Here is a 25,955-nt window from a genome sequence, read left to right as displayed (position 1 = left end):
GTCAGTTCATTTCCTTTTTTCCTCTCTAAGTGCTCTTGGGGAAGAGGGGTGAGGTGACGCGGTAGCGGTGTGCAGGCACCAAGCGCGGTGGGGAGCTAGCGGGCTGGTGGGAGAGGGCTGCCGGCATCCTTCTGACCCGTGCACAGCAATCCCACTGCCCCGGAAAACGCTCAGCTCTTTTACCTAGAGGCTGGCCTCTTGTTGATCGATTCTGGGCTGCAGTCAACTCTTCAATACAACTTTTATGCGCCATCCGCTACGCTGCGGCGGCAGGAGGGGCGCGAAGGGAAAGGCCGGGAGGCAGCGGGCCGCGGTCGGGAGGCGTCCTGCGGGTCCCGCGGGTCCTCGGGCGGGGGCGGGGGTGGGGGCGGGGGCGGCCCCGGGCTCACCCCCCGCGCGCGTCACGGGCCGCGGCTGGAAGGCGCGGAGGGCCCCGGGGTCACGGGGGCGCCGGGGCTCTCGGTCACCCGTTGAGCGACCACGTGGGAGAAAAGTTTCCAAGTCCGGCCGCGGGGCCCCGTCCGCGCCCCCAGCGGAGCCGAGGCCCGCCCTCCGGCACTCGCCGCCTTCTCCGTCGCCTGCAGGCGCGTCTCCCCCGCGGGGAAGCCCCGGTCGCGTCCCTCGTCAGGATCCCCGCCTTCCCTCGCTGCGCAGGCCGCCCAGGAGGAGCACCCCGAGCACCCCCCGGGCGGGCTGCTCCCGCGACTCCGGCGGGCCCGGGGCAGGCCGGGGGCCGAGGGACAAGCGTCCCGGAGAGGCTGCGGGGGGCGCGGAGCACACAGGGGGCCGTGGCCCGCGCGCGCCCCCGCTGTGACCCGCAGGCCGGTCGCCGCTCCCACGCCCCGGCCCCGGCCGACCCCGCCACCGCGCCCCGCCACCGCAGCCCGCTGGCTCCCGGGTCCCGGCTCCCCTCCGCCCCCAGTGCGCAGGCCCGGCCGGCCCAGCGCGCATGCCCCGGGCTCGCGAGCGCGGCCAGCCCCCAGCCTTCTGCTTTCCACACACTCTACAACTGGGGAGGGGGCGGGGGCGGGGGCGGGGCGGGGGCGGGGGCGGGGCGGGGCGAGCCCAGCGGGCCACGTGATCCGGCCGGCCGGGGCCGCGGGGGCGGGAGCGCGCGCCGAGCGAGGCGCGGGGAGGGCGGGGGCGCGTGCGCGCGCGCGCGTGCGGGCGGTCGCGGGGCTGGGCTGAGGCGGCGGCGGCGGCGGCGGCGGCGGCGGCGGTGGGCCGGCCGCGGAGGGGGAGGAGCGGGAGCTGCGCGAGGCGGGCGGGCGGGCGGGCGGAGGATGGGGCCGTGCCCGGGCTCCCGCTGCAGCCGCCCGGGGACACGCCGTGCACCCTCCGGCTCGGGGCTCTCGCGGCGGCGGCGGCGGCAGCGTTAGCGGCGGCGGCGAGAGCGGCGTTCCCGGCGCTTCCCGGCGCTTCCCGGCCGCGCTTGTCCCTCGGGCTGGGCGGAGAGGAGAGGAGAGGCGAGGAGAGGCGAGGAGAGGCGGCGGCGGCGGGCGGCGGGCGGCGGGCGGCACCTCGGAGTCTCTCCCGCTGGAGGTTTCTTTCTGCTCTCCTCGTCGACTGACTGACTGCTCGCCCCCTCCCTGTCTTGAGGAAGGGTGACCTCTTCTCCGGGACTGGAAAACAAATTTTTTTTTTGTGAGGGGCGAACGGCGAGGGGCGAGCGGCGAGGGGCGAGGGGCGGGGGGCGGGGTCGGCGCCGGGGTCCGCTCCTCCTCTGGTTTCGCCGTCGCCTCCCCCCGCGCCCCCCGGCCCCGGAGAGCGGGCGAGCCCGCAACTGCCCCGGCCTCCGCCGCCCCGTCCCCCCGCCCTGCTCGTCCGGCGCGTCCCGTCTCGGCCTCTCGCCTCCTGGCTGTTCCAGGATTATGCTTTCCTCCCCGGGGGGCCTCGTCCCTCTCAGGTCGCTCGGAAGCCTTGGCCTCCCTCGGAGGCATCCCTGCAACCTTTCGGAGGCCGGGAGTGAGTTTTCCGCGAGGCGAGTGTGAGAGGCGGCGGGGGTGTTCCCGAGCGCGGGGGGCGGGGAAGTTCCTGTGCCCCCACTTGGCCGCGACCTCCTCGGACCCGCGGCGGGAGCGGGGCCGGCGTCTTCGGGGGCGGGGGCGGGGGCGGGGGCGGGGGCGCGGCGGAGCATGGCCGCGGGGAGGGCTCCCCGGAGCCTCCCAGCCTCTTGATCAAAGCATTCCGCTATTCTGATTTATTGCCTGCTTGGGGAGTTTTTTTTTATTTTTTTATTTTTTTATTTTTTTTGCCTCTGAAGGAGACCTGTGTGTTCAGCCATTACTTTGCCGGGCGCTGCTCACAGGAACCCCCGACCCGCGGCGCCGCGGGGAGCCCCGCACTCGGGCTGCTCGCCGCTCGCCCTCGCCCTCGCCCCGTCCCCCTCCCTCTCTCCGCCCCCTCCCCCTCTCTCTCTCCTCTCTTTCTTCCCCTCTCTCCCTTCTTTCGGCCGCCGTCTCCCCCGCGCCCTCCTCGGGGCGGAGGGAAGCCGAGGAGGGGGAGGGAGGGGTTGGTGTCAATTTTTTTGTGTGTGCGGCCGCGGCCGGAGCCTGTGGCGGGCGGCGAGCGGGGAGAGCCCGGCGCGGCAGAGCCATGGATGGCCCGACGCGGGGCCATGGACTCCGCAAGAAGCGGCGGTCGCGGTCGCAGCGAGACCGGGAGAGGCGCTCCCGGGGCGGGCTGGGGGCCGGCGCGGCCGGCGGCGGCGGGGCCGGCCGGACCCGGGCGCCCTCGCTCGCCTCGTCGTCGGGCTCCGACAAGGAAGACAATGGGAAGCCCCCGTCCTCCGCCCCGTCCCGGCCCAGACCCCCGCGGAGGAAGCGGAGAGAGTCCACCTCGGCCGAAGAGGACATCATTGATGGATTTGCCATGACCAGCTTTGTCACTTTTGAAGCGCTGGAGGTAAGGGGGACCCCCTCCCCCCGGTCTCCCTTTATGCGCGACCCCCCTCGGCGGGGGCGCCCGGCTCTGCTGCCTTCCCCGCCGCGCTCCGGTCTGTCTGTCTCGCCTGCCTGTCGAGGCTGAGGTCTTATTGTTGGGGCGTGGGGGGGTGGGGTGGGGGGACCTGGGGGCGCGGGCAGACGGGCAGGCGGCAGGAGGGAATCGCAGAGCCGTGCCTGGTCTCCTCCTCGTTCCCTCGTTTTCGCTCGCCTTTCCCCTGCGCCCCCTCCCTGCACCCCCTCCTCAGCAGATGGGCAGGGAGAGAGGGGTTCAGGCATCACAACAATGCGCCCCCCTCCACGGAGAGCTCTGCCCCTACTCCTTCCTCTTCTCCCTCCCCAATCATGGCTCCTTGGCTGGTGGAAGTCTCTTTGCTGGGTTTGGGGCGCCCGTGGACGGTTCTGTGTGTGCTTCCCACAGAACCATATGTCCGTGTGTGTGTGTCTGTATAGTATATACCTTTCCTGGTTCTGAGTGTCCTCGGGACTCGAGACTGATGGGGGTTTTGTGGTTTCTTTGCCCCCCCTCCCCTGCCTTTTTTTTTTTTTTTTTTGGGTGAAGCTGGGGAAGGGGGCGTTTTCTCTTGGTTGGGAGAAAGGAGGGAGGAGGGGAGAGAAGAGAGGAAAGGATGGAATGTCTCTCTGTATTCTATGTGGGGCTCTACTACAGAAAGGGTTAATTGTAATATCATCTATACACATAGGCACATTTGTGTGTGTGTGTGTGTGTGTGTGTGTGTGTACAGGAGCAGTTTGGTTAAAGGACAGAAAAAGGTACACCAGGGAGGACTGGTGGGAGGAAAGAATAAAATCCTAGCTGGCATCTGAAGGGCTTGTCACAGAATTGTCCCTCTCCCTTTCCTTTTTTTTTTTTTTTTGGTGCTTTCTTTTCTTTTTCTTTCTGATTGGCTTTGTGTGTGTGTGTGTGTGTGTGTGTGTGCCTTTCTTTATTCCTTGGGCACCTGCAGCGTTCATTTCCAAATCCACATTTTCCTGCAGCTACAGGCTCTTGGGGGGTGGGGTGGGGGGTATGGGTAGACCGGGACTGTCCAGGGGCCTGGGGTAAACTGTCTCTACCTGGAGGGATACGATTTGGTGCTGCCATCAGTCACTGGCCTTTACAGATGTAACAACCCCCTTTCCTCCCCCCACCTCCCTGTCCCCACCCCCAACACACCACACGCACAGAAGGCTTTGAGATTCTGCAGAGTTGGTCCCGCTTTCTTAAGCACAAAACCCAGATAGGAGTTGGTTTCTAGTATTTCATGCACCTGATGTGATGATTTGAGGTTCCTGAAGGAAACTTTTCCCTTACCCTTTGGCTTTTTTGCTGTTATTATGGTATTGTTCGAGATGATCAGATGTAAGCTTTGTTAATGACAGCTTAAATCTCACACTCAGTAACTGCACAGGTTTAGATTGCTGGTTCTGTGCGTGTGTTTGGGTGTCAGCTTTAAATACTAAAAAAGGAAGCCTTCATGTCAGGGTTGTTCTTTCTGTTTGAACTGCTTTTTGGTTGGGGGCTGCTGGTGGTGATGGTGGCCAGTGGCTGGGGAGAAAGGGAGGTTGGTGGTGGATGGTGGCCATAGATTTTGAGGTTAGTTATTGAATCAGTTACCCTTTGGTTCTAGAGCTGGTGATTTATTGGCTAAGATGGACCTTACACCATTATTTTGAGTGTTGAGGCTCACCACTTATTAGGATAATTCTAACTGTGGCTTTAACTTTGGCAAGGTGGGAGGGTACTGTACAGTGTGACCTCTCTGTTTCTTTCTGTTTCTCTCTCTCTCTCTCTCTCTCTCTCTTTAAAAAAGGAATTGAAATGGCAGCATGTATCCTAATAAGGCTGCTAGAATTTGGTTCACCATTGCTATCTGTGGTGGGCTTAGGACATTATTTGTAAGAGCCAGTTACAAGTGGTTCTGCTTTCTGCATGGTTATTGTGGGTTGCTGTGTGGCCCCTCAAGTAAGTGAGCAAGAGGGGCCTGCATTTTCCCAGGAACATTTTTGAAGGCCAAGTAGAGGTAGATATAACTTACGCAAATTTTTTATTGTTTATACTGTTTATTCATTCATTCATTCATTCATTCATTCTTTCATTCATGAGAGACACAGAGAGAGGCAGAGACATAGGCATAGACAGAGGGAGAAGCGGGCTCTTTGTAGGAAGCCCCATGTGGCACTCGATCCCCAGACACTGGGATCCTGACCTGGAGCCACAGGAAGACTCTCAACCGCTGAGCCACCCAGGCAATCCCTATTGTTTATACTTTTAATAAACAGATGTTTGACTGGGCTTGAGATGTGTACATCCATCCCTTTGGCTCTTGAGAGAAAATGTGCCCATTCTGTTTTGTTTTGTTTTTTTTTTTGGGGGGGGGGGCGTTAAAAAACTTAATTTTTTAGGAAAGATCAAAATCAGAGTGTGGCATTAATAACATTCCTTTCCTTACTGTGATTATTTTTTCTGCTGCTTTTCCAGATTCAAAACCCAAGTTACTTTGGTTAACTGAATGCTGTGCCACCTTCATATCTAAATACCATCTAGAGATCTGTGTGTAGGTCTAAAAGGTCTAACTTTTTAAAAAGTTTCCTTAAAACTTTACAGAAAAATTTAAACATAATCGAAAGTAGAGAGAACAGTATAATAAACTGATATACCCAGCACCCAGGGTCAACAGCTACCAACTCGTGGCTCATCTTGTTTCATCTGTAACTCATTTACTCCCCACTCTGAGATGGGATATGAGAAATAAGTAAATATTTCTACATGTATGTCTTAATGCTAATGACTCAGAAAGAAAACCCACCAGACACTCTGCAGTACCATTATCACACCTAAATAAATCGACAACTGTCCGCTCAAAATATTCTCAACTATCCTGTTAGTATTTACATTTAGGAGGGCTGGCTTTTGTAGGAGCGATGTAAATAAACTTCTCATATTAAAAATACACAGTGGGGAATAAAAATCATCATGTATGTCTGGTTCTGTGGGAAAAGTTGGATCTGTTTGCTGCTTATCACATTTGTGTCCCTGTTGGATGGTCAGACATATGTGTATAGTGATCATTAAATCCTCTGGTGTCCTACTGTTCTCAGTTTACAAGATTTACTGAACTATCACCACGAAATGTGAGGATTTATTGGGAAATAGGCAAGTAAAGTATGAACTTGGACAGAAATATATGTTAATGGAGTGCTTGTAAATGTTAGGAATTATTATAGATGCCAAGAGTTACCACAAGTACCTAATTTGTTTTTGTGCCTTGTGTTTAGAAATGAAATCAAATGACACCACGTATCATCAAGGCTGCTGCTAGTATGATGTGATAAGAAACCAGAAATCTTGGCTCGCACAGCTAAGTTTTTAGCTTATGCTGGTTCAGAATAGTAGCTGGCAAACTGTAGAGTCGTGTACTTAGAATGTTAGTGGATTCATTATTTGACTCCATGATTTTGTCCTGAGTACCTGATTTCAGCTTCCCTTTTAAAGGAGAGGCTCCTAGGTCGTGATGAAGTGGCTGATAAAAACTATTTCGATTCAACTATGGTTTTACAAATACTGGAGTAAAGGCAAATGAGAGAACCTGCATTTTTATGTTGATTGTTTTTCACTCTTGTCTGGTTTTTATTTAAGATGATGAAAGCTGTAGAAGTAGTTTGAGAAGTCCCACACTTTATAGGCAGTGAAACTGGCTGAGGTAGTTTCATATTCTGCAGGGACACTTGTCTCAAGTAATTATGCCCTGAAGTTCAAGTATATGATTGTGAAGAGTCTTATGATAAAAGATAAGAGGGTAGGTGAGGAGGCTAAAGTTGAACGCGGTGTTCTTTTTATTATGCATTTGAGAAGCAGAATTACCATTTGGATACGGTATTGTTTATTTGAATATTCTTTGAATATTCAAATATTGAGGGTGAATATCCCCAGATATTGTGCCTCATTTTTTTTTTTAAAATGGCTTTCAGCCAACAAAGTATAAATGGAAATGTTGGGGTTCTAGTACTGTATGTACCCTGATGTGCCAGATAATACTGCCTTTCAGTTCTTACTTGGGTTTCTTTCTGTGTAGTCTTGATTAGGAAGCCACATGAACACCATCGCTGAAAATTTCACTTTGTAAATCCATCATTTCCCCTCTGTGTTATGCACTGGGTTTTAAGGGCAGCCTCCTTCTATAAAACTGACCAAGGGAAGCAAAGATGAAGTTGGTAGGATTAGCAGACAGGAAGCCAGTTGGAGTTTTGCAGACTAGCGAAAATGAAGGCACACTTATCTTTGGTGGTTAGAGGATCAGACCAAGACTTTCATGTGGTCTTCATTTCCTAGTTGTTTCAGGGTTTACCTACACATTGGTAGCATAAATAGACTGTACAGAATTCGGTGTACTTACAACATAACATAATTTACTATCGTTGAATCTCACTTATTTCAGTTGTTTAGAAAACATTAGTCATGTTCCTTCCATCAGCAAATATTTATGGAGTGCCTAGAAAGAGAGGAAAAAAAAAAACCACCCCTAAAATATATGTAGTATCTTGAAGGAGTATGTTGATAAATTAAGTCCAGTACTTCTAAAATAATTTTGAGACAGGCCCTCGAATATCTAATACCAACTAAGTGCAGTGAGCCTTCAGAGAAAGGGTAGTGAGATAGACTGAAGTGTTTGAGAAGGCTTTTTTTGAAGACTGGGCCTAGAGGTTGAAGAGATTTGGATAAATAAGGAGTGAGGGTTGGGGAGTGCATTTAAAGGACAGGGAATAGTGTGGAAGCACAGAAACAAGAGGATTGAGAAGATGCTATTTGATTAGGGCTTGGTGAGCATGGAAGCGCTGGTAGAAATGAGTTACAGAATTATGTAAGTGGACCCCTGTGCAGACCCATGTTCCTGGGTTGGCCTTCCTAACTATTGAGAGACTTTGGGAAATTACTCTCTAAAAGCATAATTTTCTTCATCCCTTAGTTGAGAGGTTTAGACTGCTTTTACAGCAAAGATCCCCAAGGTGGAAGGGAACCTAGCTCTGCTGGATGCTCATAAATCGTGTTCCAGATTAAGGGGAAAAAAAAAATGTGATCAAACCTCAAGTAATTTTGGAATTGGATGGGCAAGACAAAATTAAACAGGTGACTTGTTCTGCCAGAATTAAAAATCTTTTTTACTATGCAAATGTGAATTTTGAGTATCAGATAAGTAAGGCAGTGCTTTGTGCCTTATCTCCTAAACTTTGACCAAAGGGCACTTTTATTCTTGGCATTGTAATCCACAATCTGATATGGTGAATGCTGGAAAAGATCTCTTAGGTCCCCTCCACATCTCAGGACTTGGTGGTCTCTGAGTACAGGGTGAGGGGGCTGGTGATAGACGACCTGGAAAATCAGGCACAGAAGTTTGGAGTTGGAATGGAGGCTACTGCTTAAGTGAAACTGCTAAGGGGAAGGGGAGACGTATATAATGATGATCAGTCCACTTCTCTTGCTCCCTTGTCCTACCTGGTGTCATTCTTTCATTGATGTTAGCAACCCCTCTATGAGGAGAGTGTTGGTAAGTGATTCTCATTAATAGTCCTTTCAGTTTGATAGCAGCCCTGATGCCAGCGGTTCTGATGCCACCAAGCTGTCTTCCAGCCAGTGTGTTTTATTGTCTCTTAGTCCTTTCTGATTTCCTGTACTGCTGCTTTTAGCAAGCTGGGAAAGAAGGTTGGATGGCAAAGGAGGTTGACAGTGATGTTAAAATAAAGGTTTCAAATTATTTGCCTTTTGCTCGCTTATGCATGAACTGGTAGTTCAAGAAAGGTTAGAACCCTTCTGTTAAACAGCCAGGGAAAGCTGTAGAGCTGTTTTGGGTGGATTTTTCACTTTCTGTCTTTGGAAGTTTGGTTTGGGACTACAGAGTAAATGGGTCAGTTGCAGCATTTCACTTCTAAAGTATGCATAGCTTTAGGATCTAAGGAGTTTCTAAGGGGTGAGAAAGTTTTCATAAAAGGAAGAGTGGGAAGAATGTGCCTGGTTACGGATTTAAGTATTTTACTGTATGTACCGAGTTTGAGTATTTTACTGTACAAGGCAGAGCACCAGTTCAGGTGTATTTATGTGAGATGAGGTTGAAGATTGTGATATGATGGTTCCGTGTGGCTTGTGTTACTTGTTGAGATTTGGAAGTAGGATAGGATATAAATGATTTACTTAAAAAATAAATCACAAAGTTAGTGATTAGCCTTTGATCCACTGACAGTATTCTCTTGAAAAGGGGTTAAAAAAAAAAACTGAGCATTCACCATGATTCAAGGAGGATTGAGGATGATGAAGAGATTCTGTACACGTCTATACAACAGTATTATATATAGTAAAAAAAAAATAAAAATAAATGGTGATTATTAGCTTGAGAGAGCTTTAGGATTAGATATGTGCCCAAACATAAAATAATAGTTGAGGCCAGCTGTTAAGGAATCGTTAGGTCCCCATGACTACAAGATTTGGAAGATTTTGGACAGAGGATCTAGTAGCACTTCTTGATGAGAGGGGTATGTGCATGTGTGTCCTTATGCAGAGGGTGGTGGATGATGGGTTTACATTTTATTTTACCCCTATGCTCTGATTAGTTAAATATACTAAATGTAGCCTATGTTAAGGTGCCCCATGCTATTTTTTTCCTCCTCAAGAAACAACACTTTTTTTTTTTTTTTCAGGGTTAGGATTAAACCTGATATTCTGTAGATCTAGGAGAAAGAACTTGGTAATGGGTTAGCAACTGTTCATTTGAGAAAGTTCTAGAAAAAAAAATGAAGTAGATTTTGAAATTAAGATTTGAAAACTCTCAAATAATTGAAGTTTGGAAGGAGCAAGATGGAAATTAATTTGGTGAAACCCAAGACCGGAGAGGATCACAAACAATTTAGGACATTATTAGCTGTGTCAGAACTGTTTTTATTATATAATTTGTACCTGTTTCATAAGTAGATGCATGCAGATTCCCCCCCCTCCCCCCAAGAGGGGCATAGAATTATAAGGCTGGTGAGAACCTGAATTTATCTTTGTTCTTCCAGGTCTGAACTGTGTTCTTTCATTTTTTTCTAACAAGCCTGCAGGGCAGGGAGTATGCTGTCAGTAAGTTATCATTATAAGGTCACAAAGAATAGGTTCTCTTTATGCTGTTAGTAACCCAGGAGGGGGGGAGAGTGGGTTTTTACATAGTCTGGATTTCTTTGCTTGCTTAGGAGGAGACTAGGCAAGTGTAGGCTTCTGTGGCTTAGTCGTCTTTAGGTCTCCGGTTCCATCCTTTGCAAAGTGACCTGTAGCCTATAATTAAATTTTATAAATTGGAAAGCATATTTCTTGCTGCTTTCTTTGCAGGTGTTTTATTTTACAGATTAGTGTATACAACAGTTTCATCGTGGGTTCCAGTTAGATTCTGTACCTACCCAGTCCGTCCGTCCTTCCTTCCTTCCTTCCTTCCTTCCTTCCTTCCTTCCTTCCTTCCTTCCTTCCTTCCTTCCTTCCTTCCTTCCTTCCTTCCCAACTTCCTTCTTTTTCTTTTACTGAGGTAGAACTATCGATTATAAATGCAATTGCTAAAAGCTAATGGATTTAGGAAGTTGTAGATGAAAGGTGGAAACTTTAAAATTGCACACTTTTATTATTTGAGTTTCACCTGTCTGAAGGACTCTGATGTGAGGGTAAATTGCTTGCCACAGTTGTCTAGGCTGTTACAGCTCATCATTCTGATTTCTCATTCATATCTGAACTCCAATTAGAGTTTGCCTGAGCAAACACAGATTACCAACTAATACATACAAATATATTTTTAAAGACTTGGCCTGTCATTTTGGCTTGCTACTGTACCTCATGGTGTCCTATCTCTTTGGTACCTTTTTTAAGAGCCTTGGAAAATCCACGTGCAGTAAAATGGAGTCACGAGAAGAAAAGGGACAAGCCCACAGTTTGTAAGTAATGAAAAATGTCTAATGCAGGTTTGGATTCAGTTTTGGCAGAAAGCCTTAAAATTGCAGGCACTTTGTGATTGGTATTAACTGAGGCATTTTGAAATGACCTGGGCTAGATACTGAAGCACAGCCTGTGAAGACAGATTGTGACTCTTGGTTATATGGGTGAAATCTGATACTTTCCTTTGGCAGAGATATCTGAATCTGGGATAGGGTTTAAGTCAATGCCAGGGTCAAGTTGTGATGATACCTAGGGGATGTCATTTTCCTTGTCTCCTCACACCTATCTGCCACGGTGGCACACAAACCTCCCGACCTCATTTTAGGTTTCTGCAGAGTTTCTTTCTTTCTTTTTTTTTCCTGCAAAGTTTCTGATGGCAGTGATATTTTAGAGCTTGAAAAGAGAATTTAAGAGAGTCCATTATTGCAGTTACCACTCGGTAGTTACACTGAAGCAGACATTTTCTGGTTGTTAGGGTCCCTGTTTAATTATGCTTGCTGGATAAAGGTTGCTGGTTGTTCAGTGAATATTTTTCTTTAGTAAAAAACTGAGTAAGAAAACACATGACTGGAGATGTAAATGAAACAGGGGTCGAAGATTAGATTATCACTTGTTTTCTAAGCCACATGCTAGACATTCCAAGTGTTCTACCTATTTTCTCTGTGCATGTTCAGCTGATGAAAATAACGAAGGTCCTGGATTATGCTGTTGTAAAAAAACGATTTTGTATCATTCAAGTGAAATTACACTTTCATTGGGGCAAAAGGGGAAAGAGGTGTTTACAAAGTTGGCTCCTTGCTCATTGCTTATAGGGATCAGTTTGATTCCTTGTCAAAATTACATTTTGAGATTAAAGTGCGCTGCTACCTCTTTAGGAGGTATTATCCTAAAGTTAGGACCTCAGCATTTTTTTAGAGCAGTCTTTTAATCCATTTCACTCTGGCCACTGTTGGCTGATGTGCTTCCCAAGCTTGGGAGTGGCATTAGAGGCACAGATGTTGTCTCTAGTCCTGTAGTTCTACCTCTCATTTTGCAAATGAAAACACAGCCCAGAGGGGTTAATTGGCCTGCTCAAGATCACACTGGGAGTTAACACTCTCACTGTCACCCACTGAAACTAGGAGACTGCTTCAGCTTCATTGTTGGGTTCCCAAGGACTGGGCATCTAAGGAGGAGGGTTGTTTTGTTTTGTTTGTTTTGTTTTGTTTTTAAAAAAACAAAAATATAATGCAAATGGGGATGAATGCCTATGATTGTAAAGCTTCCTATTTTTTCTGATTCAAATAATCAGAAAATCAGGTTCTCAGTATCAAGAACCTTTTTAAAAGCATTCTGCTTTACCCCAGTGTATCACTCTGTAATTCGTTGGCCTTTCTCTGTGGGTGCATTGGTCTTTTTTAAATCCCCTCCCCCTCTACTCCCCACAATGAGGACGTAGATGAAAAAGTAAATATTAGGATAATGATATGAAGGTTTCTCATTCTTGAATGTCCAGTGGAAGGATGCAGCAATTATATGGGCAAAAGATGCCTTAATATGGGCTACTTAAAATTTTCATGTGTTTTATTTGGATATAGTATTTTCTTCAGCCTGGTAACCCAGAGAAACTCAGAGCCACTTAATGGCATTGGTAGCAGAATATTTGAAGTGAATTTAGGAGAATAGTTAAATTCTCAACCAAACTTTTCTTCTGAAGAAGAAAGACTCAAAATATTAAATCCATATGACATGTTGGCTAAGGCATCTTGCCTGTTTATTGCTGAACCAGAAAATTTATAACAACTGTTTGTCATGTGTATATATTTATAGCTATTCATATAATGAAAAGAAGTTTTCATGAGATTGTAATAACATATCAAGATGGATGTAATTAAAACAGAAGCAGATTGACACCCTGAATTAAATGCAAACCATAAACCAGGATACCTGAGCATTGTGCCTCACATATTTGCTGAAGGGGGCAGTCAGCCAAATATGCAAATAAAAAGACATTGATGAATTTCCTTGGGTGTGTGTGTGGTTGCAGAGAACCCAACTATTTTATTAATCTTTTATCAAGCATTGTTTAGGTTTGCAGCAGCAATGGAATGTATTAATTTGGCAGACCAAATAGCTTAGGACCAGAAAGTAGGAAATAATAAGGACACATGATTGATATACTGCTATAAATAACACATGCGACTGACAAAGGGGCTGAGTAATCTTTAGATCTGTGCTTGATGTCATTAATGGAGTTGTTAAACCAGGATGTTTGGGTTGAACTTCAATCAGGGAGGCTACCTCCCATTTAAAATGCAGACCTATCTCTAGTTGTACTCAGAACTGATATGTTGACAAAATTGGTGTAAGTCGAATTTTTATAAATTGGATCAAATGCACCAAGGGAATCTTACTGTGAAAAATATGAGGTGTTTTTATTTTTTATTTTATTTTTTAAAACATTAAGCTTAGTATTCTCTGCAGGGAAGCTGGGATTTTGGTAGAGTGGGTCTCTTTAGATGGGCATTGCTTTCCTTGAGACATTTTTCTGCATGTGTTCCCTGTGTTCCTGGAAGAAAGTGATTGTGAGACTTGCATTTTCTGTTCAGGTTTCATACCTCACTTGGTGCTTCCAGGAATAATTGGTGGTGATTTGAGTAAGCCCGCATCATTCAGATTTCAGAGGGTGGTTTTCAAGTGTGTACTAAGGGTTTGTGGCTATGATTATGGAATATGATTTTCATATCTGTTCCATGGAGGAGTCCAGGCATGTCATAATCACTTTAGAATCATAATTTTAGGGCAGCCCTGGTGGCTTAGCGCCGCCTTCAGCCCAGGGCATGATCCTGGAGACCCGGGATCGAGTCCCACGTCGGGCCCCCTTCATGGAGCCTGCTTCTCTCTCTGCCTGTCTGTCTCTCTCTGTGTCTCTAATAAATAAATAAAAAATCTTTAAAATAAATCATAATTTTATAGAAACATCTTACCTATAATTTTTCGATATGTCAGTTTAGTTTTAAAATTGTAAAGATGCCAAATGCAGGGCTGTATTGTTATTAGGGAAGTTGGTGACATCTGTTATAATCTTGTTAACCAGGGGAGGAAAATGCTTTAATCAAAACATCTAATTATGCCCTCTCAGCTGATAAAAGATCTTTTGCTAAATTTTTGGAATTGGCCTTAATGGAAGAAGCTGGCCTCCACAGGAACTGTGAAGTAAATTTACTCTTTTTATTTTGAAAAACTCTTATCCTTCACCATGGTGACATAGGATGTTTTCATTTTGTCAAATTGCTTTTATACTGTGTGTTGAAAATAGATATTTTCAGTAGTTGTTTAAGCCAGCATGAAGTTTTTGTTTTTGTCCTCCTTCTCACCCCTATAGTGTGTGAGGCCCCAGAGGGAGTTTATATGTCCAGACGTGAACTAGGAGGAAATGTGGTAGCTGAGAGCCACCCTGGGGGGCGGGGGGCAGCGAGCAAATGATAATTACAGGTGAGAGGCAGGGGGATAATTCAGCCTCTGTTCTGGGAGGTGTGATTTCACACCTGAATGTGGAAACCTGCTATGTTAGACAGTTGTGTTGTTTTAAAATTAGCTTTATTAGTCTAATATAGAACTGGACCAGATTGTTTGAGGTCACTTTTAGTTGAGGGAATATAACTGTTTTTAAATATTGATTCCAGAAGTATTTCCTGCATTTAAGAGTAGTTACATACAGTATTTGAAAATATCAGAAATTGTTGAACTCAGCCTATCTACATTGCTTCTAGCTCCCTTGATCACTTCTTAAAAATTGTTAAATATTTTGACAATGCAGCTTACCACTTCAAATCAGTCATACTTCAAAACCTGTTCAATAAAGCCATCCTTTTATCTATATTTCAGCCTACAATTAACTTTATCTGCAGCTATTTTGTTTGCAGAATCACAGATGATGATGATGATGATGATGACATTTATTGTTAATCTTAATGCTGGGATATGGATTGGGTCAGAGAAATGCATTATGTCGTAGTTTTGAGAGTGTTTCATTATTTTGAAATGATTTTCCCATGGATTGAGATCTTGGGGGCCAGCCTAAAGAAGTTTTTGAAGCATTGACCATGACACAATGTACTTTGTGTTTTATTTGGGATCTGGGGGGAAGTTCAAGTGCTATTAATTTTTTCTTGGTCTGTGATATGCTCTATAATGGCTTATTGTGTGTCACTTGGGAGTATGACAAGAAGCTTGGAAAAAAGAGCCAGAGTTTTTTTCCTCTATATTTCTAATATATTGTTTTATTTTCTTCTATTTTCTACCTTGAGCCTCTGTACTTTCCCTACATATATCATCCTTGGGATATTTGAGGCTCTTAGGATTTCTGTTTCCTTTACTCAGTAATCCATGCGTACATTGTAGGTATTCAGTGCTTATTTAGAGTTAACCTATTTCCACAAAAGTTCCATGAAAAGATCAAAAGGGAGCCACTATTTACTGAGTATTTACCCTGGGCCAGGAATTGTGCTCAGAATTTTGCATCCATTATGTCAGTGGAGCTACTTCATGATAAAAAGGGAAAGATATCCCTATTTTACAGTTGAAGAAACTGAAGCTCTGAGAGGTTAAGTCAACCTGCCCCAAGTCAGTACAAGAGAGGCAGGGAATGCAGTGGTTTATACCTGACCTGAAAGCTTGTGCTCTTTAACCCTTTCTACCCTTCATTTTGTGAGAGAGTCCCAAATGAGTCTCTGGTAGACCACATTTCTTCCTTGCTCCTGAAAATTGTCTTGGTTACAAAGGATTTTCCAGATATAATAATAGGATTTAGAGAGGAGAAAGTACTTCACCATTTTTTTGGAAAATCTTTTTAAGTGCTGGAGCTCACAGTAGGTGGCTGCTACTCATATAATACATTTGCAAGCATATTTGTTGTCGGGGGGGGGGGGGGGTTTCCTCCTGTCTGTCTCTCTCTTTCTCCCCCTCCCCCTCCCTTTCACTGTTTATCCTTGTATTAAAAATCTGACCTTTTCCCAGGTCACAGTGCTCAGGTAGATTTTAAGACTTTGTCAAAGACCAGGGTCATAATGTTGAGGATTACCGTGTGCCAGTCCTTATACTAAATCCTTTCATATACTTAACTCACTAATTTCATACAACAGCCCCCTGAAACAGAAGGGTGAAATTAGAGAAGGGACTGGTAACCCTCGCAACAGGTTACTGTAGGCATAAGCTTACTTTCTGCTAGATTCCTAAATATTTTGTCTTGTCTGCTTTTAAGCTCTTCTAGGAACTAACTTCCCTTGGCCATGAAACAGACCTTATTGCTAGGTTTTTGTTTTTTAACTAATATAGGTACTCTCTTCTTCCTGATGGAAAAACCCTACTAAATAGTTCTTTGCATTTCTTGATAACTGTATCTTGATACCTGGTAACAAACGGTGCATTATTTCCTCTGTCATTGTTTCCTGTCATTATTCTAAGCACATTTGCAAATTGTTCTCCATTCCCCATTCTACCCTGTAGAGGTTTGTTTATACTACAAAGAGTATGCTAATGAATGTAACTGTTAGATTTGCTTCTTATGGAAATCCCAACTGTGATTAGAGTACTGTACATTCTTGTGAAGCCCCCTCCTCTCCTCTGGGCGGAGATGGTCATTACAAGTTCAAGCTCTAGGACTTTAGGATTCAGACCTGGCTGATGATCATCCCTTGAGGAGGAGTAAAACACACACACACACACACACACACACACACACACACACACACACACACACACTTCTACTGGGCCTGAAATTTCACAAGATTTCTTGGTGAATATGAAGATTAGTCAAGTTAAACACTTCTCTGAACGATCTCTTTTTGGAATATAGGAGGCAGTTTTTTTCTTGGAACCATCTTGCTCTGAGACATGCAGTATTGGCTCTCTCTCTTCCAACTGCTTCTGTGAGCACAGTTATCCTTTTGCACATCCAAAATGGCAATAGAGTAAGATTTCAGGTTTTAGCCCAGTTTGTGATTGTAGGGGAGACCCAAGTCAAAGCCTGTATTATAGAATTTAACTATAAAAAGCTGGTGTAATGGGAACCATACCTTCAAGCTCAGGGTTTTAAAAGTGATCTCTTATGCCTGAATTTTATATGTTTGTAAAATATGAGTTCTGTATTACCTCTAGGGCCTGTCTCAGATTATGAACACTTATGGAGGAATTATGTATTTTTAACTTTTCCTCGTGTTGTTCCTTGCCCTTCTGGTGGTTTGTAATACATCCGTGTACGGGATACCCTTTTTGAGTAAAGGATAGAGATGGGTGTCGGTTTTGCCCCAGGACAGTGGGTGCCCTCTGTTTATTGTTTACAGATGAACATGACTTTAGCTTTTGTGTTAAGAAATTTCTACATCTGCTGCCCATATTTCATCCATAGCCTTATTTCATTTAATATGGTGTACCTGGGATTAAGGACAGAGAAATATGTGTGCTCAGGCTGATTTGGAAATTACACTGTTGAAATACAGCCCATATGGCCATTGTAAAATGGTTAGTACCTCGTATAATTGCCTTCCCAATGATGTGCTTTGTCATTACTTCCATCTTCAAGAAGCACTCCTGTAGTATGCTGACAGCAATGGCGTCATTAGAAAACATACGGACATGCAAAGGCATTACATTGTCTTTAGTTTAAGGATTAGATTACAGTGTTAGAGGATGGGTCACCACACTTCTTGGTTAGTTTGGCGCTGCTAGTCTGGATGCTGTAGATTTGCAAAGGTCCTGTTGACTTGTTTGCTGAGTGTACTTTATTATCTTCCCTGTGATTTTGAGGTGGTCTTTTAGCTGTGCATAAGGCCTCATAACAATATTGTAGCCAGTTGGCTTCTCTGGAGTGTTTCTTCCAACTGTTCATGACTCCTGCAGTTCTTCTCTAGAATGCTCCCTCCATCTCTGTTTTCCTTCTTGTAAGGTCATTAGATGAAAAAAGAGATGAAGTAGTGGAGTCAGGAAGCCACAGGTAGCTTCCATATTGCCCAGATTTATATCCTGCATTGTATAACATCTGTCTCCACGTGAGTCCTGAGGCCACCATCTTTCTTCCTTACCACACCCCCTTCCCAAACTTAGAAGCAGTGAGAGGCAGGTCCCAGAGGCCCAGGGACCACGTGACACAGCATGGAAAGAGACACCCTCCATTTAACCCCTGTCCTGTGGAGTTGGAATTTCCCCCTCTCCCCCCCGGCCATTCTTACATGCCTACTGTTTGGTTGTAGATATTTTAGGGATGCCTCAGTTCTGGGACATGGTATGCTTTGAATTTTCAGGTACTTTATGCAGCTGTCAGTAACTAGTAAGTGAAGTCACAGAATGGAAAGTCATTCATCAAATTTAATGTTTCCCATTGGAATCTAACAGAAATAATGTGGACTGGGAGAGTTTTTGAGCAATGAATGACTTTGGAGATCGTTTGGTCAGAAGTTGTGGGAACCTCAGGGGGATGCTGACTCAGCTGAGGGGAAGCCCAAACCTCATTTAACCAGAGCTCCAGCTTTACCTGTTTTACATGTTAGGATAAGATTTTCTTTGGGAAGTGAAAGGTTAGTATTGAATCCTTTCATTTATTTTCTTATTCAAGAAATGTTTATCTTTCACTTCTGTGTGCTAGGCAGTCACTGTTGTAGGCACAGGGGATGCTATGGTAAGAGAAACATCTATAATAGAGGTTGTATTCTAGCAGGGTGGGTGGCATACAGTAAATTATAAACACGTAAATATATTTGATGGTGATGGGTCTTTCAAAGCAGGATAAGGATGTGATAGTGAGAATCCTAGGTGCATGCAGATGTGTGATTTTACAGAGGGTAATTTAGGTGGGGCCTCTCGAAGTGGTGATATTTGAACAGAAATCTGAAGGAAGTGAGGGAGCAAAAAATGTGGATAGTCTAGGGCAGAGGATTCAAGGAGAGGGAAGCTCAAGTGTGAAGGCTTTCAGGGAGGAGTGGCATGGTGTGTGGGGAACTGTAGGAGGCCATGGTGGCCACAGTCCAGCAAGTGAGGAGGAGGGGTCAGAGATGAGGGAGCGGCCTGTAGGAACTTTTAAACCAGTGTGATTGAAGAAGTTTAAAAACAGCTGAAAACAATTGTCCAAAGCCCTCATTTCCCAACTGAAAAAAAGTCTGAACTTTCCCACGATCACCCAGCTGGTGTTAAAACAAGCCCAGATCTAGAACTCAGATATTGTATTCTTTTATGGGAGCTTCCCATTGTACCTTACTGCCACCATTACAGGACTTAAGAGTCAGGTCATCTGTCTTGGAGGCCAGAAGACTTGTCTCCTCTCCTGTTTATCAATATCCTTTTTCTGAACATGAGAGACTCCTAACTCTGGGAAACGAACAAGGGGTGGTAGAAAGGGAGGTGGGCGGGGGTGGGGGGAGGTGACTGGGTGACGCGCACTGAGGGGGGCACTTGATGGGATGAGCACTGGGTGTTATTCTATATGTTGGCAAATTGAACGCCAATAAAAAATAAATTAAAAAAAATCCTTCTTCTGAAAGACATGGTTCAAGAATATATAGAATGCCAGTGTCCAGTTTTCATCAGTTGGGAAAAAGTTTTAATTTTCAGTGTCAGAATCCACCATTATTTGGGTCATTGTTTTAATAACAACAGTGATAATAATGGCTAATATTTAGCAAGGGCTCAGTGTACGTGATGTTCATTGAACCTGGAACATTATTGCATTTAACCTTCACAGTGACCCTGTAGGTAACATATTCCTCATTTTAGAGATGAGAGAGCTCTGGTTCAAAGAAGTTAAGTAACTTTCTTACTTAACTTGTGTGGCTAGACTACTGATTCTAGTGTCTTACTACCTCCCTGGGCTGGTCGTCTTTGATGAACTTCCCCTGCAATATGCTTTCCCCACCCCAACCCCAAGAGCTGAGCCCTAGGAGTATTGTCACAACCTAGTTCCACATCTGCAAATGTTTGATTATATAGAGGATTTCACAGCCAGTCGGCTCAGTCCTGGCAACTCTCCTTCTTTTAGGTAGATTACTGGTTAAGCAGATACCTTCAGTTTTTCTGAGCTGAATTTGACTGGAGTATTTTTCAAGACCTGTGCTGTGAAGTGTGTTAACAGAATTTAGGCCAGTGTTTCCAAGTCAGCCGACCCAATTGAATTGGTCTTGATTTTGTTCTCTGCTGGTGAAGTAAAAGCCCAGACATCACTAGTGACTATACTCCTTAGGAATGTAAAAATCTTTTTAGTATTTGTACTTTTGAGGACCAATGTATGGTGACTTTGCTTTAAAATCTAATTGTATGAAAATATATATATATATGTTTATATAAAATATAACATAACCAATGCCCATGGACCCACCATTAACTTTAACAAACCTAGGCTTTTTACTGTACTTTTCTTAAAATTGTGGGTTATTTTTAGTGTGTACTGTCTGAAGGGGAAGCGAGTCAACTGTAAGGTTTAGAGCAGAGGGTTCTTACACTTAGTTGCACGTTAGAATTCCCTGGGGAGCTTAAAAAAGTCCCCATACCCATGGGAGAGTGGAGGGACCCCCCCCTGCCCCATCATCAGGACTTTAGAAAGCTCCCCCCGAGATTCTGTTGGGCAGTCAGGGTGAGATCCTCTGTCTGGAGGAAGAGGGCCAGTTTTCTTCACTGGTTTTTCTAAGATGCTTGGTACGAAGCCCTGTGATTAGTGAACTGTACTTCAAGTCTTTTTAATTTTCTCTCATGAACTTTTTAATGTGCTCTGCTTTTCAAGACTCTGAGGGGTGACGTCCTGAGGTGCTCTTCCTCTGATGCTGTCTTCCTCATACCCTAATGGAGATAAACTGGGGATACATTTGCGTTATTTGCTAGAAAGCATTTAGAGACTAGGAATGAGGGATTAGAGAGGGACCTGAGAAGTCCAAAAATGTTGGGAGCTATGGTAGCAAGTGGGATGAGGTGGAAGTTATTGTAAAACTGCCTTAGAAGTCATTGGAGACACAGGGTTTCATTTAGAAAACTTGGAGTCACACATATCTTTACAGGAAGGCTCTGAGACATCCAATGGTAGCTGAGAACTTTTTGGCCTGAGTTACAGCTTTATCAGTGATGTGGGTTAAGATATAAGAAGTAAGGTATCATCTGCCAATAGAGTGGCCAGCTCTCTGTGGACACATCTGAGACTGTGACATTTTTCCGAAGTATTGCCAGCTCTTGATTATTTGGGGCCTGATTATCTCCTGTGGACCTTAGCTTTCTGAGACACCTGCACCCCATCCAGTGTACCCACATCCCTTCTGCCCACTCATTCATTTGATAAATAGTTATTAAGTTTCTCTTTCTTCCAGGCGCTGTTTTAGCCATTGGGGTTTGTAAACAGAGCCCCTGGCATCAAGGAATGACGTTCTTGGGAAGAGGGGTGTTACATTCTGCTGTCACATTGTCCTTTAGGGTGCCTAACAGAGAAAATGGTGTAGTGGTGGAACTGTAATCCTGCCTTAGAAGAGCTCTAGGAAACCATTTGTCAGATAGGAAGTGTTTTTGCCTAATTTTGCTTAAATTAAGTTTTTTGGTTCTTAAAATTATTTTGGTTACAAACACTTTCACAAGTGCATTTCTTCGAGAGGCTAAATGCTGGGACATTATAGTTGGGGGGACTTTTGGAATCAGTTGAATTTTATTAGTTACCAGCTGAAATGAGGAGAATTAAAAAGATGTATAGCATAAGGGTTAAGCTTAGGGAAGATACTGAGGAAATGATACTCAGTTCTCTTTCTGCTTTAAGTGGAATCCCCTAATTCATCTGTTTGCTCATAAATTTGAAGGAAAGGAAGGTAGAGAGGGAAAGTTTATTTCTAGGGTTCTGTCCTGGGCCAGGATATCAGGTTGCTTTCACTGGGAGGACTTAATCAGAAGTGAAACTTAAATCTGTCACCATCTTCCACAGCAGTCAGGGAATTGGGCACTAATGAATACCATTGGATCCTTGATAGAGGGAATGCGTTAGAGATGGTTTTTTGGAGTCAGTCAATAAAATGGATCTTGAGAAGAAAGGTACATAAAGTTTGAGGGAGAAAATACCGAAAAAGAAATCTTACAGCTTTTGGGTTAAGTAGAGGAAGGAAACAATGGTATATGGGATTTTCTTGCTGCATCCTGTCTTTACCAGATGTAGTTGTTGACTAAAGAAGGAAAAATAAATCTCATCATATAAAGGACTCTTTATACCTGTAAGCTGTTTGAAAAGAATCTTCTAAAATAATAAGAAAGCAAATATAGGTTTTTTTTTTTTTTTTCTAATCAGTTTTTGGAGTGCTAAAGTAGACTTTGCAGTGTATGAAAGGGTGGTTAGGAAATGAGATTTTTTTTTTTTTTGTTGTGGCTCAAAGGATAATAGTACTTTCTTTTTCCAGTTTTGGCTTTCCTGGGGGCGGGTGTGTGTGTGTGTGTGTGTGTGTGTGTGTAGAAATCTGTGAGTCCTCCAGGACTGTGGCCAGGTGAAGAGAGTTCAGTACTTTTGTGTACCTACCCACAGGAACTTATTTTGGGAATAAGGGCAGGGACTTTCTGAGAGTTTACGGAAGTGAAGATTGCACTAAAACTCTTGTAGACTAGAAGATCTTTTTATTTCTCCTTTGATTAGGAAGGATATGAAAGCACTTAATTATATGTCAACTTTATCTCCACCATCAACTCAGTATTGGTATATTCAATAATACTAATGAGAACTAGCATTTATCGAGTGCCTGCTATGTGCCAGGTATTGTGGCAGTTGCTTAAATCGTTTTGTGTAATCCTCACACAGAAGTCATCCTATGTGGTAGGTAAGAGCCCTGTTTTGGAGGAGAGGAAGCAGCTGCAGAGTTTACACCCAAAGTCATGCAGTGTGTGAGTGGTGGACCCCATACATTATGGCTTCAGAGTCTGACTTGAACCACTGTTCAAGTGGACAGGACTAAATAAATGCTTCTGAAGTGTTTTATTCTGATGCTTTTTTTTTTTAATGGGGCTTTTTGACTTGTTTTTAATCCCTTCCCCTTCTACGCAAGTTTTTAGAGGAATTAGTACTTTCCCGTAGGCTGTCACCTTATTACAGATGAGAAAATGGAGATCTAGAAAATTATGTTATGTAACTGCTCTGTACGACCTAGTGAGTTGGTGGTGGGACTGGGATATGCAACCCAAGTTGTCTTAATATATAGGTCACTGGTTTTCCCACTGCGCTATATTGGTTCCATTAAAAAAGTTTTTTTGAACTGAACTAAAAATTCATAAACTTAATTTGTGTCACTCCTGTGGATGAGCTAAATTAAAATAGCTAGGTACTGTGTGATGTTGCCCTAGGGAGGAGGGTGGTAGGCATTTTAGAAACTAACATTTGCCTGTGTGGTTATTTGACCTAATCCTGAGGACGTCTCTCTAATCTTTGGTTCTCATACTTAAAAAAGTGGAGTGAAAGTATTTAGAGGAAATAAATACAAGAGCCGTTCTCAGACTTGAGTTTTGCTTGATCTGAGGATTCCTGGAAGGGCAAGTGTTTGCTTTTTCTTTTTTTAGATTTAAATTTAGTTGTATCCCACCGGAGGGTAAAGTTAAAAAAGACCTAAATGCACGCCTTCTTTAGTTACATTTCCTTGTCTGGCAAATAAGATTTTAAAAGGAGGATGGAAAGAACCACCTTGACTCTTGGTGTTTGGGTTTTTGTTTTTGTTTGTTTTTTCTTTGGGTACTGTGATTCCTTTTGTTGTAACCTCTTTCCTAGGCTAATTCTTTGTTTAAAAACAAGTGCTCTGGTATTCTAAAACAAATTATCCAGCAGGCTCCCTGATTGTGCTCTCCGATAAAAGACCCCAGGGTAGTGCTCTTTCTATCTTTGAATTGCTGTTGTCTGTGCATGCCCAAAAGCAAAATTTAGTTTGCTGCCCTGCTCCCAACCCAGATTAATGTGATTATCTAAAACTAGAGAATATGAATTCGAAAGCGGAAATGTGGATTTTGTTTAACCCTTCCGAAGTGCCTGATGGGAATCTGGTCTATAGTGGGTAGCAGAGTTTTGTCTAGGGTTAGAAACTTTGGGCTCTAGCTGTCTTTGAGTTTTTAGATACATGACTTTGGTCTTGTCCTAAACTTCTGGAAATCTAAACTCTCAGTGCCACAGTGATGATGATGAGAGTAGGGGTAGGCTCCCTGAAGTGCTGTGGAAAAGCACAGTCTCAAATTTTGCCAATGACTCCAAATCCCAAGTGGCCACAGAGGAGTAATTTGATTTCACAGTTTCTAGTCTTAAATTTTCAGGATGAGGTTTGCAGTAGGAGTAACTTAGTGATTACAATTTAGTATCAGCTTCCTTTTAGGAAAGATGTAATTGTGGGAAGAGTATTCACGAAAGCCTTATTAGCCAGGTGTTTTTTTTTTTTTTTTTTTTTGTATTTGATCTGCGTACCCTTTCCATTACTTAAAGCTTCTGTAAAATTTTTCTAAATATTACACTTTGTCACCCATCTTGGGTATGGAGAATTGAGATGGAGTGGTTTCAGATTGTTGGGAAACACAAGTTCTTCTTGCCTTGTGCAGTGGTTTTGAAACCTGTGGTTGCACATGTTCACCCCCAGGGTAGCTTGTTAAACATACAGATTCCTGGGCCCTATTCCTCATCTACTGAAAGTTAATCCCTGCTGTGTGGCCCTGGCACATATTTTTCACAGGCCCCCTCCCCCAGGAGTTCTTTTACAGCAAGCCCCCTGCACAGACGTTTTGGAATCACTATTTTAGAAAATATTTTTGAGTGTTTTCATGGGGCAGAGGTAATAGTAGTGGTTTAAGATAATTTTTATACTACCAAACCTTTTCTGAAAATAAAACATTCATGCCCATTTAGTTTTAAAACCTTATATATTATGAAGTAGAACATTTCCTGAAATCAGTATAGTGTACAGCTCAGGGAATTATCACAAAATGAACACCCAAGTAACCAGGACCCAAGTAAGAAAATAGAACATTGCCAAAAATATTTGATTTTTATTACATTTCTTCAAATTTACGGTTCCATCACTTTTTTTCAAATCCTCAAAATTAGGCACGTAAGTAAAGATTGATAAAACATTGTCATAAGGTACAAATGAAAAAAGCATTCAGAGTTTCTGTACTAGTTTCTTCTTAATTGTTATCATTTCTGTAAGTTTTGGTAATGTTAAGTTTGTATGGTTTACCTTTGTTTTGATTCGGCCTTTAAATCAGTTCCTGACAGTGACTGCCTATTAACGCTTACAGCATATATCAAGATTAAGCTCTAAGGTCTATCTTTTCTGAAATCTAATTCACTGAAAATATTCTCATGATAGTTTTGAAAAATGTATAAAGACAGATTTCCAGTGCTGGCAGTTACAACTCTAGTAAACAAATGAGTCTTGTCATTACTCCCCGAGTAGCCTGGTAAACATGTCTCAGTAGCCAAATGTACAGGAGGAAAGATGCCTTCTTAGTTAACAAAAATAAAAGAAGTCCCACCTTTTTCTCTTTCTACCCTCGAATAATCTCTTCTCCAGATCCTTGCTTGCCATTCAGAGCATTTCAAACCAGAAGTTCACGGAGGGCTTTCTTTGGAAGGAGATGCTTGTGGTAAAGGGACCTGGAGCAAGTCCTGTGCTTGAGCTGAGTTCATGTGAAGGGATAGCTGTCCTCTGCTGCAGGCTGTAGTGACTAATAATTACGTGCCAGCCGCTGCACATCTGTACTTCCCGGGCAGGCACATGGATTCTATGGATGTAAGAGCTGTCCCCCTCCCCTGCCCTACCTCACACTCCCCCATCCTGGTTATCTCTAATATCAACTGAACAGGTGACAAGATTCCAGTCACACTGCCTGAATGGCTTTCCATCTTTCCAAAAGTACACCAGAGGCTTGTTTTGTTACAGTACATTGATTACATAAATATTCCTGTGTGCACAAAGGAACTGAAATCTGTTATGGCACTCTGCAGTTATCTGTCCATTAGTAGCAAAGAAACTACTGCCCATTTTCTCCCCTTGGCCCTTCTTTTTATCCTCTTCACCAGGTCGATTCTCAGAGGTGCAAGTAACATAAATTATCTGACCTCT

At 44.2% G+C, this 25,955-nt stretch overlaps 1 protein-coding gene across 6 annotated transcripts in view; it reads left to right on the top strand.

Annotated features, from left to right (window-relative positions):
• The first annotated feature begins 2,386 nt into the window (after positions 1-2,386).
• The window catches only part of AUTS2 (activator of transcription and developmental regulator AUTS2), a 1,128,325-nt gene continuing 1,104,756 nt past the window's right edge, over positions 2,387-25,955 (top strand). For 2 of the 6 annotated variants that reach the window (XM_038539028.1, XM_038539030.1), the window contains exon 1: positions 2,387-2,904. In XM_038539028.1, the coding sequence (XP_038394956.1) occupies positions 2,596-2,904 (309 nt within the window). In that variant the 5' untranslated portion in view covers positions 2,387-2,595. The remainder of the gene's footprint in view (positions 2,905-25,955) is intronic. The other 4 variants (XM_038539031.1, XM_038539027.1, XM_038539029.1 and 1 more) reach the window with 3 other exon arrangements.

This window comes from Canis lupus, chromosome 6, assembly GCF_011100685.1.
Source record: "Canis lupus familiaris isolate Mischka breed German Shepherd chromosome 6, alternate assembly UU_Cfam_GSD_1.0, whole genome shotgun sequence".
Classification (NCBI taxonomy): Eukaryota; Metazoa; Chordata; class Mammalia; order Carnivora; family Canidae; genus Canis; species Canis lupus.
This window is presented reverse-complemented; position numbering and strand designations above follow the sequence as displayed.